Below are 15,486 nucleotides of genomic sequence, written 5' to 3' on the forward strand. Positions count from 1 at the left end.
AGCTTATGTGTTTAGGTACACCATCAATTGTTGACCGAGATATAACCGAACAGTCTGGAAGTCAGCATGTGCACTTTATAAGTCACAGAATCAGCAAAAACTTACCTGACACTTAAAAGACACTAACCTGAAAGATGGCGATCCAGGCGTAACCAATGTTGTCAAAGTTTATGGCTCCCTTGAAGGGATTGACCTCTCCAGCGGAGCAGTTGGTATAATACTGGTTCCAGTTGACACAGGTGGTGTTGTCTGTGTTATTGTAAGATGCCATGTCCAGCTGGCACTGCAGGCCCTCCTCGTGGAGCGTAGGGAGAGAGCTGCACAGCCGCATGCCGTTCTCCCGAGGTTGAGAACAGATGAACGGGTTTTCATCATCGTTTTCTGTATGGTAGTAGTTGTGCAGGTTAAGGCTGGCAGGCCTGTAAGAAAGCAGCATCCGTAATCAATTATTCTTAAAGTGACAGTGTACTAGAAAAAATTAAATTCGGAAAAGGATTAGTTGAAATGAGAAAAAAGAAAATAATTTATCCACCGTTATGTCATTTTAAACCTGTATTTTTTTTCATGGAACAATTTTTGGATTCAAGTATGGAAAAAACATATTTTTTATGATTTGTCTTTTTTGTGAACAATTTCTTTAAGTAAATGTATTAAGTCAAGATATATAATTGAGAAAATACTTTTAAAAGTAAGTTACCTGGTCTCCTTAAAATTGAGTTAATTCAACTTAAAAATATTATAGTTAATAATAGTTAAATCAAAAAAAGTTTAGTGTAAATATGTTATGTCAACTAATATTTTTTTAAGTTGAATTAACTTTTTTACAGTGTGAAAATGAAACGAAAACTTGTTAAAATGACAAATTGTATGTAATGCACAGAAGCACTTCAGACAACTTATTAACTGTCCATTGAGTAGTAACCAAAACAATGAAAACTTGGTATTGATGGTTTCTAACATCAATTTAGGCACAATTCGTGCAGTAGAGAGATCCCGGTCAACTCCTTGAGAAATGCAAGGCGTAGCTTTAATGCCGTTCGGCTCTGACACTGGATAATTGTGCCGTCTGTCAACACAAATTTACCTCAGAGAGAAAGTGCCACAGTGAATTAGCTGCACAAGCACCTTCAATTACCAATCGCGACAAATCCTATCCCACCGCAGAAACCTGTCCTTTGAAATAGTGTTCCTTAAGAGCGATTTAACAGTTTAGGACTGTCTTAATGTTACATAATCGCCGATGCCGGTCTGCATGAGGCAGCGGGTTCCTTCATCGCTTGTGTGCCATTGGGTCTAATTTTTGCTTTTACTGCAATGATAGCAGTGGGGTTTAAAAGAGCTAGACAGTAAACACTATTAATTCAGTACAGGAAACTAATAGAAGTAGCAAGAAAGAAAAATGAGAATTATTAACATCCCATTTGTTTATTTCAATGACTCGATAAATACAAAAGTGGCCACTAAACAATTTGTCAGTGCAAATGTTTCATGCCTTTAGGTCTAGGATTGTTTTTTAAAGTTATGTACAGTATACATCATCCTGATGGATTTATACAGTGGCTAAACACCCATTAAAGCCATTTATGCGGATCTGGTGTCCAACTTGAGCTGGTATTGTACACTGTTAGGAAAATTGGTTCAAATGCAAACATATCTGTACCTAAATGGATTATATTAGGACCATTTTACACAGAGACAGCTTGGGACAATTTTTTGACTGTGTTTGGTAAGCGGCTACTACTTGGTCATACTACCTTAAAGGGATAGTTCACTTTAAAATGAAATACTATCATCATTTACTCATCCTCATGTTGTTCTAAACCTGTATGAATATTTTTTTTCTGATGAACACAAAAGAAGATATTTTGAGAAATGACTGTAAACACACAGCAGATAGTGACCACTAGGGCTGCACGATGTGAGGAAAAGTTGCGATGCGCGGTGACAATGTTTAATGTTGCGATGACGATGTGAGTTGCGATAAATATTTTATATTTTTTCATGTTTTAGGGGCCATTCACATGTCGCGCCTAAAACGCATGGAAAACGCTAGACACGTAGGTTACTGTCACATGATCTGCACACTGCGCTTGTGTCATTCTGAAAAGTTAAAATGTTTTTGAAAAGCCTGGAAAAACGAGCGTGTCGCACCGCGTGCGAGTCGCGACCGCGCGCTTCCAGAGCGCACATACTGCGCGCCTACATTTGAAAGCACGCAATAGACGCAATATGTGAATCACCGCTTCCACAGTACCTGTGTTTGAGGCGTCATCTCTCCTAAATCCAAAATAATTCAATGATATAGCTGAAGTGCTGTTCCTTTTCACCACAAGGTCTTCGTCTGACAACACATTTTCCTCACTCTTCTCTCCTTCCTCGCCATCATTTTTGCTAACAGGCACAGCGTCGCAACTGACACATCACAAATCAATCTGAGCGTAGCTGACTTGGGGGTTTCCCTGATTGGCCTAATAGCTTGAACGTGCAAACCATCCGTGCGTCTCAAACTGCCTACTTCCATACTATATAGTATGCAAAGAGCACGAGAAGTAGTGCTTTTCGCCTACTATATAGTATGGAAGTATGCGGTTTGGGACGCAAGGTATGTCTTCAGGACTAAACGTGATAGGTCAAACGTTTATTACATGCGCTTACCGTTTTCCCTTCATTCATCGCGTTAAGGCTGTCTGTTGCGATGTGTTCATCGTGAGTTCATTTCGCGATGACGATGAAAATTTGATGTATCGTTCAGCCCTAGTGACCACTGACTTCCATAGTAGGAAAAAATATTTTGGAAGTATTGTGATAAATGATGAAGAAAATATTTTATTTAATGATGGTAAACACACAGGCGATGGTACCCATTCAATTCCATCACATGTTTTTATTCCTATAATGCAAGTCTATGGTCACTATCTGCTGTTTGTTTACAATAATTTCTCAAAATATCTTCTTTTGTGTTCATTAGAAAAAAGAAATTCATACAGTTTTAGAACAACATGAGGATGAGGAAATGATGACAGAAGTTTAACTTTAAAGTGAACTATCCCTTTAAGGTGGTCAAGTTGTTTTTTTGGAACTAGTTCATGTAGTACTTCAGGTTGTAAAACACAGCGATAGTATTAGCTCAAACTCCATTTAGCCTTTCATAATCATATTAAAGAGTTTTGGTATTTCAAACATCATCTCAAGTCATGACACCCAAGAGATCTAAACTAATATTGTGTTGAAGCCCAGGTCATTACACTCACAGTGAGAAGTTTTCAGGAAGGAAGCAGCGGTTACGAAGGAGCCCGGCCCATAACTGGACACCCACAATCCCAAAGATAAAGAAAACAAAGAAGCAAAGCAGCAGCACATTGCCCAACATGGGGAGAGTATCCAGCAGCAGCGTCACCAGGATTCTCATACCTGCAACACAATGAAATCGAAACTGTAACAGCACTTAATTTCTCTCACACACAGATATACACACTAACACTGATGTAATAATAAAAAGATACTGCCACAAGCATATTGCTCTCATAAAACGTACAAAAGAACAGCTCTATTATGCACTGAACTGCTTTTACCCACACGTTTACGAGGGCTCGTTGTACAAATGTTTTTACTGAGCCAGTAAAAATCTCTTTCTGAGGTGGATTTCTACCGAGCACTGGGCACTTTTTCAGTTTTTCAGACACTGATGCTTTGGCTTCTCTATTGTGTGTGCCCTGTGTCACCCAGAATGTCAGCTGACTGGTGCATAAATGATGAAAATCATTTCACGTTCGCAGTTTGGCGGGTAATTGGAGCGGTGTAATCCAACCGGCGCTCCCTGGCAGCCTTCAATCTGTGGGCGATAACTATGGCCAGCTGTAATTTCCACATTTGGAGGAAAAGCAGTGGTGATAAGCGGCAATGCATTAACGCCAGCCAAAAGGAATGAATGACAATGGTGGATTCAAGTCATAACGTTAAATAGCTCTGTGCTGTGTGGGTTTACAGAGCTCTCCATAGATGCTGCATTTCTCAAAGCTATCATCCCTGATGTGGGTTCTAGCCCCTTAAATTCAATCATCCATAATGAGAAACCTTGACAAAAATCTGGCTTAGAAATATTTTAGGGCGGGGTCCTGTAAGACACACAACATTTACCGTTTGTTTATCCCTTTATCGTTATTAACAAAAGGTGGGTTCAGAATGACATTACAGGTCTCCATAATAAAGTGTTTTTTTTTTTTTTTGCACTAAGGTTTCTGCAAGAAAATCACTTCCTAACTTCGGTCATTATTGACTCCAAATGACTGCGCAGTTCAACTCAGCGCAGCAATTCGGTTAAGCTTGCCAAGTCAGGGCCTAACAAGCATTGAATCAGTGACAGTGGCTCAGATCACTGTCCTCGAACTGAGAGGTAATTCCACACAGGAAGGTGAATTTCCTGGAGAAATTCGCCTTCCTGAATCCAGGCCCCTTAATAAAATATAATAAAGTGAAACTAGAATATAGTAAAGGGCTAAATTTAGTCTAAAATCTAGAATCTTAAAGTAGGAGTAATCCTAATCTGTTACTATATATATTATTTTACCCATTTTATTTTATCAATACAATTAAATACAGTCGACATTGTTTCTCTGTTCAAATATGTATGACCCTGTACCACAAAACCAGCCAAAAGGGTAATTTTTTTGAAATTGAGATTTATACATCATCTGAAAGCTGAATAACTTAACCAATTGATGTATGGTTTCTTAGGGTAGGACAGTCTTTGGCTGAGATACTATAACTATTTGAAAATCTGTAATCTGAGGGCGTAAATTAAAAAATATTGAGAAATTCCCTTTAAAGTTGTCCAAATAAAGTCTTTAGCAACATATTGTTTACATCCAACGCAATTCCATACATTGCGCTTTACACGCGACACCGATTTTTATGAGCGCTGCGTTGTTTAGGCGGAGACGCGAGTACTCACGCACATGGTCGTCATATGCGATGTTCATACGCACTTACAGAAACGCGTTATAAACAGAACCTAGACGATTGGTGGGCATCTGAAACAGGAATCTGAAAACAGCTTTATATAAAACTAATCACTGCAGATGTTTATCTGAGTTGTTCTGAATTTAGTTTATGTACATGATAGTTTATCTGAATGTAGTGCTATCAGTGATATTTACCCATCAGTTACAGATGTGGCCTTTAAAAATGCGCGTCTCTGAGACCAGAATGCCGCGGAGACTTCCGAAATTCTGCGAGATCCCGCAAAAGGGGGGTTCGGTGGGGGACGCAGGAAATATAAAAACCTGTAGAGGGCAGGCGTGTTTCTTGTAGGCCATACTGACGACAATGTGTGTGCTCGACTTCATGCTGAGCGTATACTGTATGATATTGAAGTAACATGACACGGACTTTGATGTCATACAAATGCATGCTTTTTGGCAAACATTTTGTTGGCGAAGTTTTCTTTTGCCAGTTACATAAACAGTCACATATTCTTCATAAAAATCCGACTCAAACGCGGATCATTTGTCTTATTTTTTTCCGTGTACTTACAGTAGAAGAGACGTGATGTATGATAATCGAGTCTTATAACAAAATAATTCGCGAAGACCTTTGAAGAGACCGAGCGCATTTACGCAATATCATTAACTAGTTTATCTAATTTTACATTTAGTTCATTTTTGCATCTGAACGTTTTAATAGCTTTAACATGGTTGTGGTGCGCTTTTCTGCATTTCTGAACAGTAGGCTACTTTTTATATTATTATGTTTCCCTTTACATGGTATGAAACACGATAAAAAGTATGCATTGGTGTTTAATACATTTCACTGAGAATTTGTATAATATGTTATACTTTTGTACTAAGAAAATAAAATCATATTGTGAGTGTAAATATTCATAAATTCGAGGAGTTTCTGATGTGTTTGTCATCGGCAAAATGCGCAGTTTCTTTGTTGCTGATTAAAAACCGTTGGCTATGTGATTGTTTAAAATTGACATTTTTTCTACTTATTATTAATTTATTTTTTGCCTACATTTACTCAAATAATATCAATGTGAAAATATAAGTAAATCATACTTCAAGTTAGGCGTAAAACTTACACATTTTTGATGTCAAATAGAAATAATAATAATTTGAAATATGCAATTATTACAGTTTTAAAAACTTAAATATATTACTCTGACCTTTTTAAATATATTGACTAAAATAATCTGTAAATGTAATACTTATATTATTAAGGCGTATACATCAAATAATATATGTACATTTTACACAAAATATCTGTTCTATTTTTAGTAATTTATTTTCCAACTAAAAAAATCGCATAACTGCATTAAGAGATTTTATTAAGTTACTTTAATCATTTATTTTAGAGATATTTACAAAGCCACTGAATCATTTTTAACAGTGTGTACATTATGACCTTATTATTAAATGCATATAAATAAAAATATGTAAAACTAAATAAAAAAGATATCATACACGGACTGTTTGTAAGCATACGTTTTCTTGTTCGGTGCACGTGGGTTTAAATGCCGTTTTTCTAAATAAGAATTTTAAAACTTTATTGGTGGTAGTTGAGAAGAATTCCTTTTTCCATTTCTAAATCATTTTGAGCGCAATATAAATATATCATATTGTTATTCTTATTATATAAGAATACGCAATTTTTACAAACTTTTTAACATATAGAAAATACACGTTAAGCATGTTGTGTGTATTTCCTAATTACAAGCTTTTGATGAAATTGCACCAAAACTAAACGTGCATAAAAACATAAAAAGTCATTTAAATAAGCGAAAAATATTTTTTATGAGCTCAAAAATTTGAATATAATGTGCTATTGCTGAAAATTGCCCATCTCTAAAGGAGAATATTCATCTTTAAAGTTTAAGAAACAAAAAAGAACTGATAAGCATTCTCAAATATATATATTCTGTAAGCACTCATTTATCCATAATGATGTAATTTATTTTTTAATAACATATTGTCGCTGTCGGGCAAAGATACTCTCTGGACACCAAGACCATGTCTATGGGTTCAAGAATAACAGAATATTGGCCATTTGAAACTCGAAAGTCATCACTTTATTTTGTCCCATTGTTTTCCATTTTGCGTGTGGTAAAACTCCTGTGCGCGTCGTTCAAATTCATTGAAATTTCGTACACTTGTAGTTTAGCAAGTATGTATAATACAATCAGTCTGCACATCGTCTGAGGAAATCCGAAGTTGCGTCGAGGGGAACCAAGCTGACAGCCGCGACAGCAGAGATTGTCACGTACCTACAGAAGGGTATTGGAAAAAGCTTGCATCTGACCTGCAGCGATATCATTCTGGCTTGTTGGGATGTCAGCCAGCGAGAGTCATCTGATTCTGACCTTGTTCTTTTAGTCCTTAGAGTCTAAAACCAGGAGGGCATATTAAGTATTCATTGTATTTTCATTTTAACAGAGCAGCTATGGTTGCGCGTTTCACACACCTCTCCAAACCACGTTGTTAACACTATGCTTGTTCGACTTCATGCGGCGCCGCAAGAACCGACAGCCGGATGACGTCAGAGTACCGCGAGAATGATTCAAGAAATCATATTTCGCCTCGCTCTCGCGATACTGTGACGTCTTCTGGCTGTCGATTCTCGGGGCGCCGCATGAAGTCGAACAAGCCTATTGACAGCAGCAAAAGCTACGCATGCGCTTTTAACTTGTAAAACTCAAAGGTGAATGGGTAATGTAGTCTCTGCTCTCGTGGGACGAATTAGGTAGCTTGCATTGTGAAGGGCGCTTTGAAAAGCGGCAGCGCAGCCAAATAATTAAATTAAGCCTCTGATTTAAACAGATGTGCAAACGAGCGTTCTGGTACGTTAGAAGTAGGTTCTGGGCGCAGGGAGAGGCGGTGGTACGCTCAAGAGCTATATTTGGAAGTGGCGGTACTGGCCCACATTAAAGCACTGGCGGTAGCAAAGGTAGACGGCCCTTTGAAAAGCAAAAGAAAGCTGATAAAAATGAGAAACCTACACTGAAATAAATTGGAGTAGGATTTAGGCTACTTAACAAAATCTAAACATTTTTCACTCAGAAAATGCTAGTAAATATAAACAAAATTATCAGCAGCTTTAACTTTATTACTTTTTTAATTTTAATTCACTCTTTGTTTCAGCGATGTTTATAAATGTGCTATATTTTTGCATTTTGATTACAAACTGTTCTACACTGAAAAGAAACTAATGTAACCTGATTTAATCACGTAAAACATGAGTCTAAACACAAGCACCACTTTTCTGAATGATGATAATCACAAACATCCCAGAGTTTGTAAATCAATTGTTTGTAAAACATATTTAATGCTAACTTTACTTAAAAATTCAGAAAATATTTTTTACAGTGTATAAATAAAAAGACATGAAGGAAGTTAATTCCAAAATGTAATTAATTGTACATGGTTTAGCTGCTTGTTTTAGCAGCTACCAGTGACAGAAAGTCAAGAAATTAAAAACCACCCACCCCTAGGTCTGCCAATTCTTTGCCAACCCCCAATGCTAATCGATCACCTCATCAAAGAAAACCGGTTTATCCAGTTTTCACCAGCGTGTTGGGTTTTAATATCAACCTTTGCAGTTTCTTTGTTAAAATGTAATTTAAGCAAATAGGCCTAATACATAAGCTGTATGTTATTTTAAATGAATGTTTATAACTTATAAAATTAAGTGGATATCAGGTAACTTAATTTGACATATGTTGATATAACCTAGGCTCTTAAGTCCCACGCAATCGCCATGAGACACACGCATTTCTGTCAGTTCACACGCTCACACACCAAACCTTGTAAGCTATTTATCACGCTGAGAAGTAAAACAGAACTTTTCCTGCTATACAAATTAATAAAGGAGGTGCTGGTATACAGAGCATTTCTGTCGAGTTTAGCAGTACATTTTTTAGGTGTGGTCAACTTTACGCAGCGCCACAAGAACCGACAAGCAGATGACATCAGAGTACCGCGAGAAATAAAGCGGAGGAGGTTGGTTTTAAATCGCTCTCGCGGTACTCTGATGTCATCCACTCATGTTTGAGTCTGTATCAGATGAAAATACAGATTTTGAGGAACAACTTATTGTTTGGAGATTGTCAATGGACGTTTCTGAGTGGTATGTTTGTTTTTTCAGTGTAGACCTGCAAAACGCCAAATGCATAAAAATTAATTAATATGGTAATGTCTTAGCATGATATGTTTTCTAAAATGTTTAAAAATGAACAAATCAGTTGTGCGAGACTACACAGAATTTTTTTTTAATGAAACATATTCAATGGTTACAGTGCCTCATGGTGGGGTTTAATCCCTGGTTCAGTTTACCCCATCTGTTTCACTTTGCCCCACAGCCACCGTTCTGGGAAACTGCCTAGCTTAGTAATTCAGGCTAATCTTTAGCTAAATCATTCACATGGTTTTATACATAGCCTATCACAAATATTTATGGTATGAATATTTAGACCTGGATAAATCTACTTTAACATAACAGCCTTTATACCTGGTATGTATAAATTTTACTTTGATAGGATAAAAACTGTTTTTTTTTTTTTTTTGTTAAAAAAATCATACTTTAATCATAACTCTTTAATTTGTCCTTCTCTTTAACATATAAATTATGGTTGCTACCTGTATTTGTGGTCACACGGCTACAAATCTGTATGGTTGCCTAGATAAAGGGGGTGGGTCAACTTACCCACTGGCTCACTTTGCCCCACTCTCCCCTACTTGGTATTGAGAAACGGTGTTTATCGAAGCCGGAGCGCGAGCTACAAACTACAGAGAGAGTGCGCGGGTGCACAATGGTGAAAGAGCAACACACGATGTAAATAATTATACCAGTGCTCGCAGTACAGACGCTTTATATTTTAGCGTACTGCGTACCTTCACTTTCTTTTGCGTGCCACCACTTCTCATGTTGCTGGTACTTTGCCTTAAAGAGTCAAAGGGCGTTTCTATGTGGCGCTGCGCAGACAGTTCGGCAACGAAGACATCAAAGTACCGCGAGAGCAAGTCGAAATGTTACAAATGGTCCGACTTTACCTTTGCTCTCGCGGTACTCTGATGTCATACGCCGACCAGTCAGCGCCGCACCATTTAAAGTCGAAAAAATATTTTTGAAAAAAAATGCACTAATAAAGATATTAGACAAGTTTTTCATGAAAGGAAGAGAGTTACTCCAAGAGGAAAATTTTATTGGAATTCCATTCTAAGAGATGTAATTTGGTGTAAAGCATGGTTGCTGCCCTATAAATTTTGTATTTCAAATAAAGTGAGAGAAATTCATTTGAAGATATTACACAAAATATACCCAACTAATTTACTACTTTCTAAATTTATGGACATTGGGAACGAATGTTCATTTTGTAATAATACTGAGGAGTCTTTATGTCATTTATTTTTTGATTGCCAAAATGTTCAGGCATTTTGGAATGAATGTTTTTCTGTCCTATCAACTAAAACTAACACAGTCATAACATTTAATATGAAAGATATTATTTGTTACTTTGAGAATGATGAAAAAAACATTTACAATTTGGTAAATTTCTTCATTTTGTATGGCAAATTCTTTATTCATAAATGTAGATTGTTAAAATCTTATCCTTTACACCTGGTTTTCTTAAAAGAAATCACTCTTTTAATGAAGTCTCTTAAACTTGTTAAAAATGTAAAAGGTACATGTATTGTTAATGTCTATGAGTCTGTATTTGGCGTCCTGTGAATGTCTTCTATTTTATTTTTATAACTATTTTGTTATTCAACTTTGGAAGTTTCTATTTTGATGCCTGTTTTCTGTATTAATGTTCATATGTTCTCTAATAAAAAAAAAAAAAAAAAAAAAAAAAAAACATTTAAAGTCGAACACACAAAGCGTCAAGGCAGGGCCGCTGGAAGTCATTTTGAACAGGGGGTGCTGTGAATTTTTTAACCAAAAAACCTATGAGCCTATAGGCCTATTTAAAATACATTTTAAAAATAAATACATTGAGATTTACTACTTTATTGTCATATACACTTCAGGGCACACAGCCAGGGTCTGAAACACACAGACATCATCAGTTCTCAGATGAATATGCGCTATTAATCAGAAGCAAAAATACTTATCCCAGGGGGAATTACTTTCGTTACAATTTACATACAACATATAATATTATAACAACATATAATATTAATTAAACTTCACAATTTTCAATGTCCATGCGGACGAACATATTTTACTTTCGTTTTTAAGTTAGAATCACACGACAGATGTAAAATATTCTCACATTAACATACCTAGTATATTTTTATATAGATCTTTTTTTTTACTAAATAGTACTATTACTGTCTTTTTTAAACTTATAAATAATTCATAATTTGAACAAAAATAATGATGGGTTTAGTTCTGATATTGTATACTTTTATAAAGAAATACATGGTGTATAATTACATTTTTAGAATAGGCTTTATATAAGGTTTGTACTGTAAAAATACTCTATTTGTTACAAACAAAAGATAAAGAATTTACAAACGTGTGGAGAGCCATTTCAGCACTTGGACAGCGAAATGTTTTTTTTAAAAGCATTACTTAAAATGTTTTCTCATCTCACCATATCTACAGGTGCAGAGTCATTATATACAATAAATCCGTTGGGTAGCATTTAAAAAAAACATTTAAAAGTAGATGCATTTGTTTAAAGCAAAGCATTTATTTACTTAGCTACAGATGAAGCAGCTATTTAAGCCTTCTAACGTCTCATAATTGATCATCATTTATGTCCAAGAGACTCAATAATAATCTGTTACATTTTAATCCTTTAATTTTTCATATTAAAAAGCGTTTTTGTGCTGCTGCGCATCCATGTATGTAATAAACAAACCCGCGTTGTCATTCCGTTAATACGCATATTATCAATGCGCTCTTTACTCGCGCAGAAAAAACTCGCGTCGCGCATTGCGCCGGTTGTATAATAGAAATTCCAAAGTCTCTCATGAGCTAGAGGACGAATGTCCAGGGAGTTCAGTATTTCTGTGTGGGCATGCATCAGGGAAAGGTGTGTGAGTCTTTTCTGGGTCATGGTGCTGTACCAATGTCTTTAAAAGACGCAAGACAAAGAAAGTGCGCTCGGATGAGGCCACGGATAGGCACAGTAATGAAATTAAAATCCAAAATACACGTAATAACCTACGTGTGTCAAAAATAATTTCCTAAAATATTCATAAGTAATATATCAATTGTGCAAAATATTTTTACTTAAAAAAAATATATTTCTCGCTTTTCCGCGACCATGCGTCAAGGTCTGGAGGAAAAGGATACCCGCCCGGTGCCGATTGAGCATGTAAGCATATGTTTTCTTGTTCGCTCCACGCAACACGGTTTTAAACGCCGTTTTTTTTTCTAAAGAATAATGTTTAAACTTTATTGGTGGTGGTTGAGAATAATTTATATTGCAGAATAATGTATATTGCATTTTAGCGCAATATAAATGTATCATATTGTTATTCTTAATATAAAAGAATACTAATATATTTTTTACAACATTTTTAACTTTAAAACATACATATAAAGATGCTTTGTACAATAGCTTTGCTTCTGACAACAATTTTCTGTAATAAATCAGTAAATCAATCACAAAATGTGTTGAAAGTGGCGAATAAAATGCTTGTCAATTCAAACAAAGGTGTATAAAACCGCTTTAATTAACAATAACTAAACTGTGCTCTTTTGCATACCTCTACTTTTCTCATGTCTTTCTTTATGCCACCTTTATCTTTTTAAAATCTTGCCACTTTTAGAAATAATTTGTTTGCATTTTTTGTATAGCCTACTGCACACTTTATTTGCATCAACTATACCCATAATAACATTTTCTACGTTTTTCTTTCAATAAAAATAAACATATTTATTATTGTCTTAACTTAAAACTTTGTTTTTTAATTTATAAATTAGATTTTATATAAATAAGTTTTAAAAGTGTTGACTGCGAACGTCTGAGATAAGATATCTGGAAGGACAATAATAACAAGGATAATATACGCCTATAATATATGTACATTTTAAATTAAAATGTCTGTTCTATTTCTAGCAATTTATTTTGTTTTGACCAACTAAAAAATACATAAGTGACATTAAGAGATTTTATAAAGTTACTTTAATCCATTATTTTAGTAATATATTTACAAAGCCACTGAATATTTTTACTGTTATGAATAACGGCTGAAAGGATAAAAAAAACCATAACACTGACTGCCTATATGCGCAAGAAAGGTATTATTAAAGTTTTAAATATGTAAAACTAAATAAAGATATCATATGCCCACTGTACAGTATGTAGGCCCATGTTTTCTTGTTCGCTCTGCGTGGGTTTAAACGCCGTTTTTAAAGAATATTTTTTAAACTTTATTGGTGGTGGTTGAGAAGAATTCCTCTTTCCATAAAGCAATTTAGCGCAATATACATGTGTCATATTATTGTTCTTAATATATTAAGAACAATAATACTACTATATTTTTACAACATTTTTAACTTTAAAACATGTATTTTTATACCACATGAATCTCTTTAAAATATTAATACTTTTAGAAAAACGGACATAATTATTAATATTATGAACAAACAATGAAACGGTGTCAAAATTCGACAACACAAATAATTAAGATATACATTGTAAATAGAGTTAAGTGTATTAGGCTCACACTAAATTCTTTGTTGCATTTAGTATAAATGCCCATTGCACGTACAGTCATCTTTATATATGTATGCGCTGTTATGCTGGCAAGAATTGGTTGACGTCACTTTGCTGTTTTAATAGAAATGTTAAATATTCAGCAATGCCCTTATTAACTTCTGGAAACAACCGCAATGACAACGCATATAAAAATGTAGTTTTTTATGCGCCACCTGGTGGATTTTCTGTGAAGCGAAACACATTAAGGGAAAAGGGAAAGTAGCCCCCCCGAAAACACTTGCAGAATTCTGCGTGACTCCGCGAGACGATTTGGCGAATGCCGCGGGAGAAAACGCGCGTTTTTAAAGGCCACATCTGTATGTATGTAAGGGTATTTCTGTGGACAATTTATGCTAAAAGCTGTTTATAACTCTCTTACAGGTCTGCATCCCTCTCATCAGTACAAAACTATGAAGTGGAAAAACATATTCAAACTTTTTGGACATAAAGTTATATGGTAACATGAGCCACATGAGCAGCACTGTTGTTTATCAGTTTCTTAGTTTATACAAGTTAAGTTTTTGAATAGGGTTTGTTTCCAAATAAACTGAAAATGTCCAACTGACCTTAATTTCTATTTTGATTATATTGTTAACTTCTTAATAAACCTCAAACAAACATGTATACATTTATTTTTCCTCACATTCTTTACTGTAGTTCCCTCTCACATTACTGCCTCATTCTGCAGCTCATTATGCAAGCCTTTTGTTTTCTAGCTGTCAATCAATCATTCTCGCATACGGCCCCTCTAAACAAAAAGTGTCTTAACATTTCTAAATCAATATATTGTTTTATATGAATGAGTAGGCAGGACGATTTTAACATTACTTTTTAAAGAAAAAACTCTAGACTACTAGATTCTGTTTAGAAAAGTCTTGTTAAAACATGTTTAGTATGGGATTTGTGGACTTATATCACTGACTTAAAAATTTAGCTTTTTTAAAAACCATTCATAAACATTTTTCTCTCAAAAATACAAACATGTACATACATGTAGCTCACATAATATTGTGGCCGAGATTGTGCTGAACGCAGTGTTATGAGACACTTGCCATTATTATGTTTTAAACTAACTGAAAAAAGATGTAAGAGCATGTCACAACCTCTGCCAGTGTCCCAAAATGGTCGGACCCCAGAGGGTTAATAATGATAAATACATTTCTTATATATTTACAGTGGGAAATTTACAAAATATCTTCATGGAACATGATCTTTATCTATTATCCTAATGATTTTGGAAACTGCTTAAATATACCCGTGCTATTTATAAAAGGTTTTGTGGTCCAGGGTCACATATGATATCTGCAAAAGCACAATTATTTATTAACAAATATAATTATATATTTTTATTCAATAATTACTTTTGTCAATTTGTAAATTGTACATTTGTGGTTATTTTTTTGCATATACAGGTGATGGTCATTTAATCATAATATCATCAAGAAGTTAGTTAGTTTCCTTAGGTCTTGCATACGTCTGTGTGTAGTAGTTCTTGAAGCACTGACTCCAGCTGCAGTCCACTCTTTGTTAATCTCCCCCACATTAAATGGGTTTGTTTCACAATCCTTTCCAGGGTGCGATTATCCCTATTGCTTGTACACTTTTTCTACCACATCTTTTCCTTCCCTTCGCCTCTCAATTAATGTGCTTGGACACAGAGCTCTGTGAACAGCCAGCCTCTTTTCCAATGACCTTTTGTGTCTTGCCCTCCTTGTGCAAGGAGTCAATGGTCGTCTTTTGGACAACTGTCAAGTCAGCAGTCTCCACCATGATTG

At 35.2% G+C, this 15,486-nt stretch overlaps 1 protein-coding gene across 10 annotated transcripts in view; it reads right to left on the minus strand.

The window, feature by feature from the left end:
• cacna1g (calcium channel, voltage-dependent, T type, alpha 1G subunit) overlaps window positions 1-15,486 on the minus strand; it is a 166,485-nt gene that overhangs the window by 125,617 nt on the left and 25,382 nt on the right. For all 10 annotated transcript variants that reach the window (XM_073815448.1, XM_073815437.1, XM_073815438.1 and 7 more), the window contains exons 4-5: window positions 3,252-3,411; window positions 128-419 (exon numbers count right to left, since the gene is read on the minus strand). In XM_073815448.1, coding sequence (XP_073671549.1) covers window positions 128-419; window positions 3,252-3,411 — 452 coding nt within the window. The remainder of the gene's footprint in view (window positions 1-127; window positions 420-3,251; window positions 3,412-15,486) is intronic.

Source organism: Paramisgurnus dabryanus, chromosome 1 (assembly GCF_030506205.2).
Source record: "Paramisgurnus dabryanus chromosome 1, PD_genome_1.1, whole genome shotgun sequence".
NCBI classification, from domain to species: domain Eukaryota; kingdom Metazoa; phylum Chordata; class Actinopteri; order Cypriniformes; family Cobitidae; genus Paramisgurnus; species Paramisgurnus dabryanus.